Source organism: Marmota flaviventris, chromosome 5 (assembly GCF_047511675.1).
Source record: "Marmota flaviventris isolate mMarFla1 chromosome 5, mMarFla1.hap1, whole genome shotgun sequence".
NCBI lineage: Eukaryota > Metazoa > Chordata > Mammalia > Rodentia > Sciuridae > Marmota > Marmota flaviventris.
In genome coordinates, this window is record NC_092502.1 from 150,782,922 (window position 1) to 150,796,856 (window position 13,935).

Genomic DNA, 13,935 nt, shown 5'->3' on the forward strand with positions numbered 1-13,935 from the left:
ACCTATGGACCCCAGCTGTGGTGGGGGGCAGCTTTGCAGCCCTCTGCACATGGCTTACAACTTGGAGCCCAAGGCTGCTGCTCTATTTAAGGCCTTTATCAGATGGGTAGAACAAGGACTAAGGAAGTCTAAAAGTCATTGGTTTTGTCTTTAAAGGACATGACTCAGAAATTAGACATCAGAAATGTTCAAATCCCACTGAACCAAGCCTGGTGGCATAAATGTATCTATATGCAGGGGAGTTTGTCCCTGGGCTACTATATGCCCTGGTAAAACTTGCAAGATTATAATAATGGAAGAGAGAAAGGTAGGTACTAAGGGCACAACTGTATTCTCGGATTGTGTTCCTTTAAGCATTTTACTGATATCTATCTCACCAAAGCAAGAAGGAATTCAGCCCCAAAAAGCAAGGGCAAAGAGAGGAGTAATTCTAAAACCTGAAGCTTTCTGAAAAGAACAGACCTGGGAGCTGCTGGTGCAGAGTCAGTTTTGTAAAGAGGTGGCACAGTTCAGCATGATGATCACAGGCAGGACCAGACTGAATCAAAGTCCTAGCCCTGTTCCTTACCTGGACAAGCTTCTGAGCCGTCTATATCCTGATAGTCCCGAATAATGCTTCAGAGGGTCACTGGGAAACTGAGACTAAGCTTGCGTAGCCCCTGCCCAGCACCCCACACAAAGGACCAGGGCTATCACTCCTTTCTGCCCTTCCTTTCCCTCCCAGTTTTAGAGGGCAGAAGATGGGACGTATGAAGAGATGGGGGGGGGGGGGATTTTTAAAAAGGGAGCATTAAAAAAGAAAAAGAAATAAAAAACCTGACTGCTTCACAATTTTGCCTGGAACCCTCATTTATCAGCCTCAGTGAGAATTATGTTACATCGCCAGTTTGATGCCTGCCCTTGTCATACGTCTGAAAGGTCATCTGAAGGCAGGGGTCAATTGAAAGCAGCACCAGTAGGCAGCCAGGTCTGGGGTTTCAGAAGTTGTTGGTCCCTACCCTAATGAAAGAGCTAGTTGCAAAGGCTTCCAAGGAAAGAATTTCCTTTCTCTTATTAGAACAATTACAAAAAAGCATGCTTTTAAAGGTCAGGCAATGATGTATTTATAAATAATCTGCACCTGTAACTCTACAGATGAGGGAAAAGAATGAAAAGAAAGCTGCACCTAAAAAAACTGGTGGACAGGTCCACCCACTCACAGGGAAAAAAAAATTGTTGGCCCAAGAATATAATATTTCTTTTCTCGGGTTTTAAACCTTCATTGCAAATTTTTCACTCTCATGTCTTACGAAACACTAGGCATCATTCCCTTCAGCTGTGAACTGGTCATTAACTGGAAAGGTTACCAAGAGTGAGGAGCCTCCTCTCTGCCTCCATTCCAACCTATAGCCAAGTAACAGATGCAGGAAAGATGTGGCACAGTCCCCTTGTAGCCTAGAGCTGGGCCAGTGTCCATATGTTCAGGTAGATAATACTGAACAGCAACAGAACAGGTAGGTGCACAGGTAAAATTTTTAGGGTGGTCAGAAGCGACACTGTTGGTTAGTTTTCAAGGTTACCTAACTATTATGTGTGCACAAACCATTACAATTCTTTTAACCACAAGTACATTTTTTATTGCTTTGTTCAAATGAAAGTATCTAGGGAAAAATACCAAACTCCAATTCTACTCTAAAACTCAGGGCTAATTTCCCCTATGAGAGAAGAAGAAGGAAGAAAAGGTAAAAATATTTATCTTACTTCTGTAGAAAGCTTTAATAAGGGATTTCTGGTTCAAAGTATGAGGTACCATTTATTTTCCACTTTCAGAAATTCTAGCTGAGGAGAAAGAAAAGACTTAGGGGGAGTGAGAGGGAAAGAGAAAAAGACAGAGAGAAAATGTGCTAAACACAGGCTTAATGTTTTGAAAACGAATGCACAAAAATAATCCAAAGTAAGTCAGACTTCAGTGCTTATGCTTCAACACTAAAGTAACAACAAAAGAGAAGTTGGAAAGAGTTTTCTCCAAATAGACATTATGTTCCAGAAAAGATATAGATTTGATTTGCAAGCTTGGCATCCTTTCACCTCTGAAATTAAGTACTTTGGATGCTTCTGCAAGGCACCTCTCAGAAGTCACCTGCATTGGTTCCATTTTTATTGTTCCACATTTATGCACCACTGCTCATTCCCACTGTTTACTAAACAATTTATGATAATTCATATTCATTGCAGTTTTCCCAACAAAACCATCTCAAAGCACACATCGTTTTGTAACTGAATTCCCCCAGGGGAGCCAAATGAAGTGTGAATCTTCCAGCTCCATGATCTTACGCAATGCTGCATCACTAAATAAAAACAGGACAAATGTACTACAGTGTCCACTCAGATTGGCAGGTCTCTCAGCGACAACCAGATTTTAAAACTTAAACATGACGATAAATAGAGGACAATAAACAAGAGACATAGAAAATGAAGATGGTACCACCCAATATCAGCTATAATGAAATCAGCAGAAGTTAGTGGTGAAGGTCAGGAAAGTGATTAAGTTAGTTGGTTCAAAGACATTGATTTGAGAACAAGGAAGAAAGTTGTAATAAATGACAGGACAGCTCCAAGGTTAGAAAGATAGGCTTTGGAGCCTCACCCAGGTCTAATCTCAATCCACTCTTACATGACCTCAGGCAAGTGATTTAACCACTCTGTGGTCATGGGTTTGTATACACAAACACTTGCAGAATGCTAATTGTACTGTTGACACACAGTGAAAAGGTCAATAAAGTGTAGCTCTGATTATTATAGGATGAAAGAAGAGAAAGAAGGTTGAAAAGGAGCTTCCATGGTATCAATGATTTTTGCCCAGTGTTGGTCACTGACAAAGCCTAGCTATGCTTAACACATATTGGCAATCCATATACAACCATAATTTATTAAAATAAAATATTTTCCAGAATGAGAACACTTGCTATCACCATGTCCACCATTTTCTGAAACCTTCTGGAAATGACATCTTGCAGATCTGTTAAGAGGTTATATTGTCCATCTGAAAACAACTGCTATTAAAACCTGCACTCTGTTGTGCTTCTCATTTTGCACACAGTGAGCAACAACTATAATCATCTTAGAACCAGAATCAATACATCTGCCCCAATATTTTTTTACTGCCTTTGAAGACATTAAAACTTGTCCTTTCAATGAGTATGAAAGGCAATTATTTGAAGAACACCCTTAGATTTGGCTTCACTCAAAGTTAAACAACCATTTAGCCAAATAGTAATAAATAACTACTTTTATTGTCATCTTTCTCTCCAAATTATAATGCTATTACATTGAATAAACTGAGCAAAACAATATAAACCAGCCAGGGACCTTGGGTACCACATTTTGGTGTACTGTGAATTTCCAGAAGCAGGATTAGGAAAGCAGAGTACACGGTACCTTTGCAGAATGCTCCATTGTGACCACCACTTTGGTTTTGGCACTGGACACTAAATCCATAGCACCTCCCATTCCTTTCACCATCTTTCCCTGCAAAACAGAGACAGAAAATAAGTAACTATATCTTTCACTTCTGTCATAGGTAAGAGATCAAAATTAATTACGAGAAGAAGTCTCTAGAATAATGAAACACTCATTGAGTCTCCTGGCTTAGCGCATGAAACTTCACCATCTAACATTTTGTTAGCCTATTATTCTATGGTTGAAGGACAAAGTTCAGTGTACATATTACAATGCTACTTTTATTAAGCATGGTTAACATGATTTTGTTGATGCTTTATTAGTAATAAGACAATCAGCAGATAAGAAAAATTTTAAGACATTTTCTAGAATTCTGGAAAAAAGTATCAGATTAAAATTCTAATACTCCTGACATTCACTAGTTTCTTTTTAAACACATAACTGATACCGCTGAGTCCTTCATTATAGACACTTTCAAAAGTACTCTTGGATATCCTATGGATTAAAATGACATTAGCCAGTAGACTGAGGCACTAATGGTGTTTCTGTAGTAACAATTAATGTGAAACGTGGATCTTACACTTGGTATGTATCTTGCTCTTGGAAAAATAAAACAAACTGGAAAAAAATATTCCTATTAAGCAAAAACAGAAAATAGAAGCAGAGTTCAGGATCCTATTTTTGTCTGTCCATTCTGTCATTCATCATACATTTATCAGCCACCTTCTATATACCACATACTCTGAAAAATTCTCACTGTCTATTCCGTCTCCTGGTTACAGAGTTTTGAAAAAAGCAAATGCTTCCAGAGATGATGAAATAAATTCTTACTCAAGTATATTGAAGAGAAATATCTTCTAACATTGAAATTTCCTTAAAATTGTATTTATTTTTTAACCTAAATCCTCCAACTGATTTGACTGTAAACACTCAGATGTCTCTCAGCTGTTTTCCCCTAGTTTCAGAGCTCTAAGGAGATTAGGAAAGGCACTCAACACTTGGATTTAAAACAGGGTCTCGAATTTCATGATTTCAGAGACATTTTAGATGCCAATGCTACATTAGATGAGTGGTCCAAAGGAAAGGGGCAAAGAGTAACATGCTTTATGATTCAGAGCCGGCCACTGGATGAGATGGGCAGCAGCAGGCAATCGTTAGCTGGGAAAGAGGTGTGGAGAGTCGTTTCAAACATGTAAGTTTGAACTGAAGCAGAGTATCTGTGTGAAAATCTGTAATTTTAAACTTCTATAAACAATATCTCCATCAGCTGCAACTTTAATAAACTGAGCATCCGGATATTATATTTCTTGATGGTATGAAATATGGATAAGTCAGATATTGAAATGACCAGTGTCGATCATAAATCCCTATGCTAAAGTTTGATAGTTTAGAGCACAGGAAGACACGAAAGCAACTTTATTATAACATGTTTCAACCTGTGATAGTAGGAGCATCCAGACGGCCCATGCTCCCAGTGTCCTGAGTGGATTCTAAGCAGGTGAGTGCTAGAAGACAGAAGCAGCAGCAAAGATGACAAAAACAAGCTAGTGTGCTTTAAAAAAAAAAAAATCCCTTGATTAAAATACACCACAGGCAAATTTTATCTCCCGTGACACAATGATTACATAGGTAGAATTTATGACAGCTTCTAACAGAAAGCTTGTCCAATTTAGATAAATCTGATGTACACATTTTAAATCACTGTCAATTAGTTAAGAAATATTTATAGAGTACCTACTAGGTACAAAAAATCTGTTCTAGGAGGAACATAACACACTTATAAAACATGGTGAAGAACCATCTCTTTATTTCTGGTAAAAAGAACATTCTTGACTCAATGTAAACGAACAGCCTTCATCACTCCAAGAGATTCCAGCGGTTGGATGATTCGAACCCCAAAGCACACACTATCAATCTCAAAGCCCTATTTTGATATGTAAATTAGTTTGTTTCCAAGAGTGAAAAATGAACAAGATTGGGTACAAAACACCTTGAGATCTATTCTGTTAGCCCACTATGTGCTGCTGGCAAAACATCAAATCTCCTTGAATCCAAGTTCACTGCTTATAAACCAGAAAGAAGAGTATCTGTAATAACATACAGCTGGGTTGAGCACTCCATAGAATAATGTAGGGAAAAGTGCATAGTAAAGTTTATCAAGGTATTCACTTACATCCTCATTTGGAAAATTCAACTTAGTGAGCGTCTAGCATAAGTCCAGCAATGTATTAAAGACCATCAAAAGAGGATTCTTTTCTTTGAAAAGCTCATTATCTGGGAAGAAAAGCATCCTTGAGTAATAGGAGATCTGGACCAAACTTTCTTCCTCTAGAAACAGCATTGCCTTCTTCTCCCTCACCATAAAGGTAAGAGCTAAGCGCCTTTTCCATATGTCCTTGTATTTAATCCTATTACAGTGATTTCAAATGTTCTCTCTCCATTGCTCTGGATGGATGAATGGATGAATGAATACACAGGTATGTCTGAGTTCTAGCAGGACCCTGAGCAGGAAATTGCTAACTGTGCCTGAGAAGCAGCAATGGAAGGAAGAGGCTCAGGGATTTCACCAAGGAGATTGGTTCACCAAACTAGTTTGCCAGATGAGAAGAGCAATTCTACAAAGGAGAAGAGCAGTATCTCCCAAGAGAATGCATTTCTAACAAATAAACAGTAAAACCATCAAATATTTGGTTTTCCTCCTCTTTTAACATGTTCATTGCATTGAAAAAGAAATAAAGAAAAAAAAGAAAACATTTGCCTCCATTTCAATTCCCAAAGGATTTCTGAAACAGTCAGTTACTAAAAGAAGACAAGTCATTCTATCTACACTGGCAGAAAAACACAGTTATGTAAGGCATACTCATCATTATCCCTCAAACTCAGCTTACCAGGCATTCTTTTGGGACCCAGCCACTTGCATTTCCCAGCTCTCTACTGCAGTTAGAGGTGGGGTTGACCATGTGCCTGAGTTATAGACAATGGAGGAAAAGGAGGTAATAGTTATGATTTCCAGGCTCCGGCCCATAAAATCTCTTATATGAATTTTCTTCTCCTCTTTCACCTCTGTAATTTGGACACTGACATCCAAGGCGACTGGATGATGATTGAGCTTCCCTCATCCTGGGTCTTTCAATTACCATTTATTCAGAACCACACTGCACTATTCAATACCAATGAAAAATACACGTATAGAGTGTTAAGCCACAGAAATTGGAAGCCTTATTTATTACAGCAGCTAGTATAACTAATACAATGATGTGGTGCCCAAATGAGTTAAATGAAGAGGGGAGAATTCTGTGTGGAATTAGAGCTAACTGTTACAGCTGCATGGCAGAAGGGGGCCTGAGCCAGGTTCTTAAGCAGGTGATTGGGTTATCAGAGCCTTAACTCAATCAGTGAATTAATCCCCTGATAGGGATTAACTGGGTGGTCACTGAAGGCAAACAGGGTATAGATGGAGGAGGTGGGTCGTTGAGGCATGCCTTTGGGATATATATTTTGTATTTGGCGAATGGAGTTTCTCTCTGCTTTCCGACCATCATGTAAGCCACTTCCCTCTACCACATTCTTCCGCCTCTTCCACCATGTTGTTTTGCTTCACCTCAAACCCCAAGGAATGAAACTGGTCTTCTATGAATTGAGACCTTTAAAACTATGAGCCCCCCAAATAAGCTTTTCCTCCTTAAGATTGTTCTTGTCAGGTCTTTTAGTCACAGCGGCGAAAAAGCTGACTAAAACAGTGGGTGTGTATACTACTTCACAAAGGAAATGACTATATCAGATATTGTCCTAGGGACTGCAATCCAAATGTCCAATGTACCACTTGACATTTATAGTGGCACAATATACTTGTTCAGCAAATGATTGAGTAAAGGAATGAATGGAAGGGATTTTGAGAAATTAAAATTAAAAAAAACTGAAAAAGATATAGACCCCACCCCCTTTCTCATCTTCCTCCCCCCAATTCAACATCCTATTCAACATACACAACCAGAAGCTGATAAAACAGTGAGATTTTGGAGCTAAAAAATATACCTTTAAATAAATCACGAGAGGAAAAATGATACTTGGAGAAAAATAGGCCTGTAATGAAGAAGAGTTCTGAGCATGATTGAAGCACTGGGCCTGGGTGACACGAAGTGTGGCTTTCTTTAAAATCTCATCAGCAAACATACATTTATTTCTTCAATGGTGCAACTCTAGCTCTGAAATGTATCCTGGCTTGCATAATGAGGAGATGATTGCTGGATGCTAAACCCATAGCCAGCTCATCTTTTTCAGTTAAGGATTGACCCTGATATCAAGTATGAAGAAAATACTGCAATAAAATGAGCCAGAGATGCAGCACACTCTGGTATGACTCAGTCACATAACTTTCTTAAGAAGATACTGATTCAAGTATTATCTTCAATTCACAAATATTTAGTCAAGGTCTATACAGACCAGATTCCAAAACACGAATTAGAAATAACAGATGAATCTGAAGCCAGGGCGATGGTACATATAATGCCAGCTACTTGGGAGGTTGAGGCAGAAGAATTGCAAGGTCAAGGCCAGTCTCAGCAACTGAGTGATCCTGACTCAAATTCAAAAAGGGATGGGGATGTACCTCAAGAGTAGAGCACTCCTGGGTTCAATCTTCAGTACAACAAGAAAGAAAAGAAAAACAAAGATGAATATGATTTCTACCTTTTCTGTAGAAAACAGATCTAAATTAAACTCCATATTCTCTGTATGTCTCACCTACTTTGATCCTATTTGCAAATGCCAGAATTTTAAAGAAAGTAAAACTGTGAAGGCAATAATATTAAAAACCTCAACATATAAAAGTACAAATATTAAATTAGATTCACAAAGAAATAGTAACCCAAGGTTTCAACATGACCTTTATTTTAAGGATTTTACCAAAAGGTAAAATGAAGACATTTGAAAAGAACTGTGCAATGTTATTTAAAATAAAATATAAAACACAATGAAAATTACTCTTGCTGCCATCTTTTTCATTAGGACACAAGTAGCAAAGGCTCACTTCCAGATTTGTTACCTCTTAATATTCTGGTCTTAAGTGAGAAACAATTCATAATATATAAAAACAATTTTAAAGCATTTTAAAATTAATGTTATGTGCCACAGTAGAAAATGTGAATCGATTGGAAGTAAAAGGCAAAGATAGCCATGGAGTGATTTATTAATAAAACTAGGGCTTGTTGCTCAACATTAAATACCAGAACATTAAGTTCCCACCTCAACCCAAATATAAACCTCTTTATTTCTGTCTTCCCCATTGTTTAAAAAAATGCTCTAGGAAAGAAAAGTTCCTCATAATATGCTCCTAGCTAAAGAACAGGAGTGAGGCAAACTAAGGATAATAATACCATTTGTTTAAACACACAGAAACTGTTTATAACTTAGGGAAAATAATTGATTCACGATTTGCCTTAGTTTAGCAAAGTTGTTACAAAGTTACATCAGACTATTCTCTTTTTTGTTTGTTTTCAAAGCAAACAAGCAAAAAGTGATTTTCCTTTCACAGATTAACTGTACACCCTGGGTGAATAAATTGATCGCATAAACCAACTAATGTGGAACTAGAAAAATGTTTGTTCTCTATTTCTAGGTAAGTTAACAAAATTGCATATAATAAATATAAGTTATACATCGTAATATGAGTTTTTAAAAAACCACATCAAAAAAGCAGAATGAAATAAACCTGACATTTCATTTCAGAGAGCTGAAATCTGGTTTCTACAGTGACTCCCTTCAAAATGAGAAGTACAGTAAATTACCCCTGTAATAGTTAATTGCCTGAGTCAGTAGACACCTTGAGAGTTCATCATATTCCTGAAGTGATCACTACATTTTACAGTGCATTCCACCTACTCCCTGAACCTGTCCACAGAGGGGCTTCCAAGGCATCATCCTGCCTGGATTCCTCCCACCTCTCTTGAGGCTTTTAGACTCGTCCTAAGTACCCTTTTTCCAAATCACATTTGTCTGTTGGCCAAATTAAGAGTTCTCTCCTTGGCCTACTGTTTTCTCTACTTGTTCTCCAAGAGGCCTTCATCTACCCTCAGGATAGACTTCCTCTGTCTCTCACACCTTCTAAAAGCACATTTCCAGCTCAAGTCTTCCCTCTGAGTTTCAGACTTCAGTGTCCATAAGTCACCCTGTGGCAATCTGTGGGATGATTGCCAAAGCCATTCCCTCTCATTCCTGAGCCCATAGGTAGGTTAGATTTTCCAGACTTCTTGAAGTTAGAGTTGGTCATGTGAATTAATGTTGGCCAATGGAAAGTAGCACAAAGTGATGGGTGATACTTCCTGGGCTAGACCATAAAACCTTGCAAGAACAATCCTCCATATTTTTCCATCTTCTAAACTACAAGCTGAAAATGGAGGAGCTTCCAAGGAGGGAGCACAGTCCCAAATTACCACCCAGAAGAGGCCTGCTGCCTATATGGGATATTCATTTTAGTTCTATGTGAGTAAAAAATAAAAATTGATTTAATGAATTAATATCTGCCTTGCTCAGTATGATCCAAACTAAATTAGCAATTATCAAGGCTCACCTGTTAAACTTCCTGGTTCAATTAATGGCCAACCTCCGCCCCCAAGATCCACATTAGGACTCCCTTGTCTTTCGTCTCTTCCCCATATCCACATCCAGCCAGTCATTCAATTGCTAAGAACTCCAGTTTTCCCAATACTTCTTGAAACTGACCTTTCCCTGTCCTCACAATTTCTCCCTAACAAGTTGTAATACAGCTGGGGGTATAGCTCAGTGGTAGAGCACTTTCTTAACAAATGCAAGGCCCTGGGAGAGATCCTCAGCACTGCAAAAGAAAAAACAAAGTATAAAGATTGTAATAAGCTCCATACTGGTCATCCCATGTTTACCCTTATTCCTCTTGAACCTGTCCAGTCCACAGCTATGAAAATAAAATAATTTCTCGACAATGAGCATCTGATTGTGTTGATGTACTGCTTTAAGTCTTGTAGTGGTTCCTCAACACACTTCAGGGTCACTTCCAAGCACCTCTGCCTAGCATACAAGGCCTCTGAGGACTCGCTCCCATCCCTATTTCCTTACATCCCATTTCCATTCCAGGACCTGTGAATGGATTGTACGTAGCATATGGCTTCATACTATGTCTTAAGATCCCACTCTCTTCCCATCTGGTGAACACTACCTTATCCTTTATGTATCAAATCATAACTCTTCCAAGAAGTGTTCACAGACCTCTGTCCCACCTCATCAGCAAGATGGGATTAGGGAACTCTCTCGGGTGCTCTCACAGCATTCTCACAAATCCCTGTTTTTTATCACATTACCTTCATTAAAATAAGGGTTGTTGGCCCACTGGCAGGTAGTGGCACAGCCTTACTGGTATTTACCATTTAAATGATTTCTTATGACAGGGACCTTGTCCCCTCTCTAGCCATCCCCACATTATCCAGCAATTTAAATCACAATAGGGGGCCTTGAAGACCCCATCCAGCTACCAGTACATCTGTTCTGATTCTTCAGGCTTTGTGCCTCAACATCCCTGACTGAGTTCACCTGTCACAGTGTAAGGCATTGCCTTATCATTAGAATGTAAGTCTCCCATCCTGCTGTTCAACTCTAGCCCCACCATGCAGTGACTGACACATGACAGGTCTTTTTACTGTATGCTTAGGTAAACTAATTTTCAGCTTCAATCAAAGTTTTATTTGCAAAGATATAAGAGGAGAAATGAAAAACTAAGGTGGACAAATGAGGCTGATCAAAACTTGGGGCTTTATGGGCTGGGGCTGGGCTCAGCAGTAGAGTGTTCACCTAGCACATGCAAGGCGCTGGGTTCGATCCTCAGAACCACATAAAAATAAATAAATAAAATAAAGGTATTGTGTCCAACTACAACAAAAAATGTTAAAAAAAAAAAAAACTTGGGGCTTTACCTACAAAAAGAAAAAGTTATAGAGTTTAAGCTATGACGGGAGGAAATAAGGAAGAGAGAGAAAGCTAGGCGGAAGAGGGGCCCAAGGTCAGGATACCCACCGCTGACCCTGGCTGTGAGCACTGGGTAGACCCTTTCTTCTCCCCTGGTCTACTTTCCATTTCCAGAAGAATTCAGTTAACTTCAAATAAGAAAAACAAGTTCTGTTCTTAGCTATTAACCACACTGAGTTTCTCATTTCATAAAAGTGTAAAGACCATTCATGAAGCTGTTCATAGTTCTCTTTTGAAACCTTAACACTCCAAACAAAGAAAAAATACCAATATATATAAAACTGATTGCCATTAATTACACAAAGGCCTTTAAGTCACCTTTGTACCTGAAATTAATAAGCATTCATTAAGTGAGTAGTTAGAATTATGAAGTTTATATCTTTTCCTAAGGTACAACGTGTGACAGTTTTATTGTTATAAATGAGGAATGTTGCATAGGCTAACATCTTTGTTACAAGGTCAGACGGATGAGCTTCCTGATCTATTTGCTGGATTAATAAAGTGAACAGAAGAGAAAACTGTGTTATTTCTAGCTCTGTTTTGAAGTTGTGGTTTCAGTTTTCACAAAGTCTATTCGTAATGTTGCAGAGATGAAAACAAACATCAAACAAACAGGCTGAATTCACCTTGTTTTCTTAGGCCTCCTACAAAAATGCTTCTAAGTAAAGTGCTGGAGCAAGTGTTTCAGGATAGACATAAGGGGATTTGTTTTCATTTAAAATGATTATTACACTACAATAAGTAAGTTATTTGATTGAATTTATTAAATATGGCTTAGCACTGCAGCTTCTGGCCTTGTATGTTACAGAAAAAGAATAATTACTGTATTTAAAAACCCAAGGATTATTTTTTCCTTCCATTGGATCAGAGAGAGAAATGTAATAAAATCATAAGAAATTGCCCATATATGACCACGCATGATGTACAAACACAGGAACTCCACATTCTTGGTTCAACCTAATCTCCTAAAAGCAGAGGGTGGGGAATGGTGGGGGTACTAAAGGACCCCATTTACTAACACAGAATTGTTTGAAATTGTTATTTTTAGGAGATCCCTGTATAATCATTACAAAATGACAGCTAAAATACAGATGGAAAGGTAACAATCATTTTTATGATCCTGCAGGTACTGAAATACATCAATCCCCTCACCAACTCATTCACATGGAATGTAAAATTATTACTATGTCTTTTGCAATCAGAAAATAGCCATTCTCAGAAATTTATTTTCTGATTTCTCAAAGGCGTGGGTTTTTGATTCCTCAAAGAGGGTGTGAGAACTAGTACCATGGGCAGAAGCACATTTGCTCCATCACCTCCTCCCACTGTCTGCAAAGCTCTAAAGAGCACAATTATGGAATTACTGTAATTACACTGCCATCTCTGACAGCTGGATGGAACTTTTACAGAGAGAGACATGGTGACTGAAAGAACATTAAGAAATACATCAAAATCATTACCAGTGTTTCTAGGCGCTGTAGAAAGGATCAAAAAATAATATAGAAGATAACTTAAAAGTTAAAAAAAAAAACCACTAAGGGCAATTGTGAAACAGCATGCTATATATACTAAATCTTGGTGCCCTAATAAGCAAGTATTAAAGGATTGAGTGGAAGAACACACCACCATTTTGATTTTACATGAAATTAATAATAATACCTACTCAGATGTCCTCTGGATTCAGTTGATGATCCAGTTTAATGGCCACTAAGACCCTACTGGAAGTTAACAGCTATAAACATTCCTGGCAATTTTACACCCCTTTGGTCATTGTTCAAGAGTCCTTTGGAAGTTAGGTCTAATCTCTGGTTGCTGAGAAAGCCCCACTTTCAGGACCAGGAGAACCTAGAAAACACCTTTCCACCCAGGCCAATGGAAGCCTAAGTGCCCAGAGGGAAGCCATCGTCAGAAGAAGGAAGCACAGAGGAGGCTAAAGAGCCTGAACCCTGGGAGAGGGTCCCAAGACCACAGGCAGTGCATAGTGTTAGAAATTTAAATTAGTGCTCTAGAAGATAAGAATGGCTTCCTCTCAAGCTGGGGAGGATGAGGTGAGAAGAAAGAACTTTTTCAAACAGTAGGTTAGAAGACAGGTTAAAAGAATTACTTTGAGCTACTTGCCAAAAAGTTAATATTTCTGAAAGATGTACAACAATGTAAATAGTATATTAGTTTCCACCTTCTTATCTTTTCAAGCACAAATGTGCCAGAGGTAGGAGGAAAATGTGAATTATTTTCAGAGATAGTAACAGTAAAACACATAAACTTTTTGGTGAATATCTCAGTGATGTAGAAATAAAAATACTGAAAGCAAAATTGAACCATGAGAAAAACATCAGAAAACCCAAATGAGGGACACTTTACCAAATGTCTGACCAGGACTCCTCAAAACTGTCAAGGTAATCAAAAATCAGGAAAGATACCAAAGAGGAGATTTAACAACTAAATGTAAAGTGGTATTCAGGATGAGATCCTAGAACAGAAAGCAAGCACTAGGTGTAGAGTTCA

General features: G+C 38.3%; 1 protein-coding gene across 1 annotated transcript in view; it reads right to left on the reverse strand.

Moving 5' to 3' along the window:
* Oxct1 (3-oxoacid CoA-transferase 1) overlaps nt 1-13,935 on the reverse strand; it is a 134,150-nt gene that overhangs the window by 23,609 nt on the left and 96,606 nt on the right. Inside the window, exon 14 of the mRNA XM_027936258.2 lies at nt 3,418-3,507. Within this exon, the coding sequence (XP_027792059.2) occupies nt 3,418-3,507 (90 nt within the window). The remainder of the gene's footprint in view (nt 1-3,417; nt 3,508-13,935) is intronic.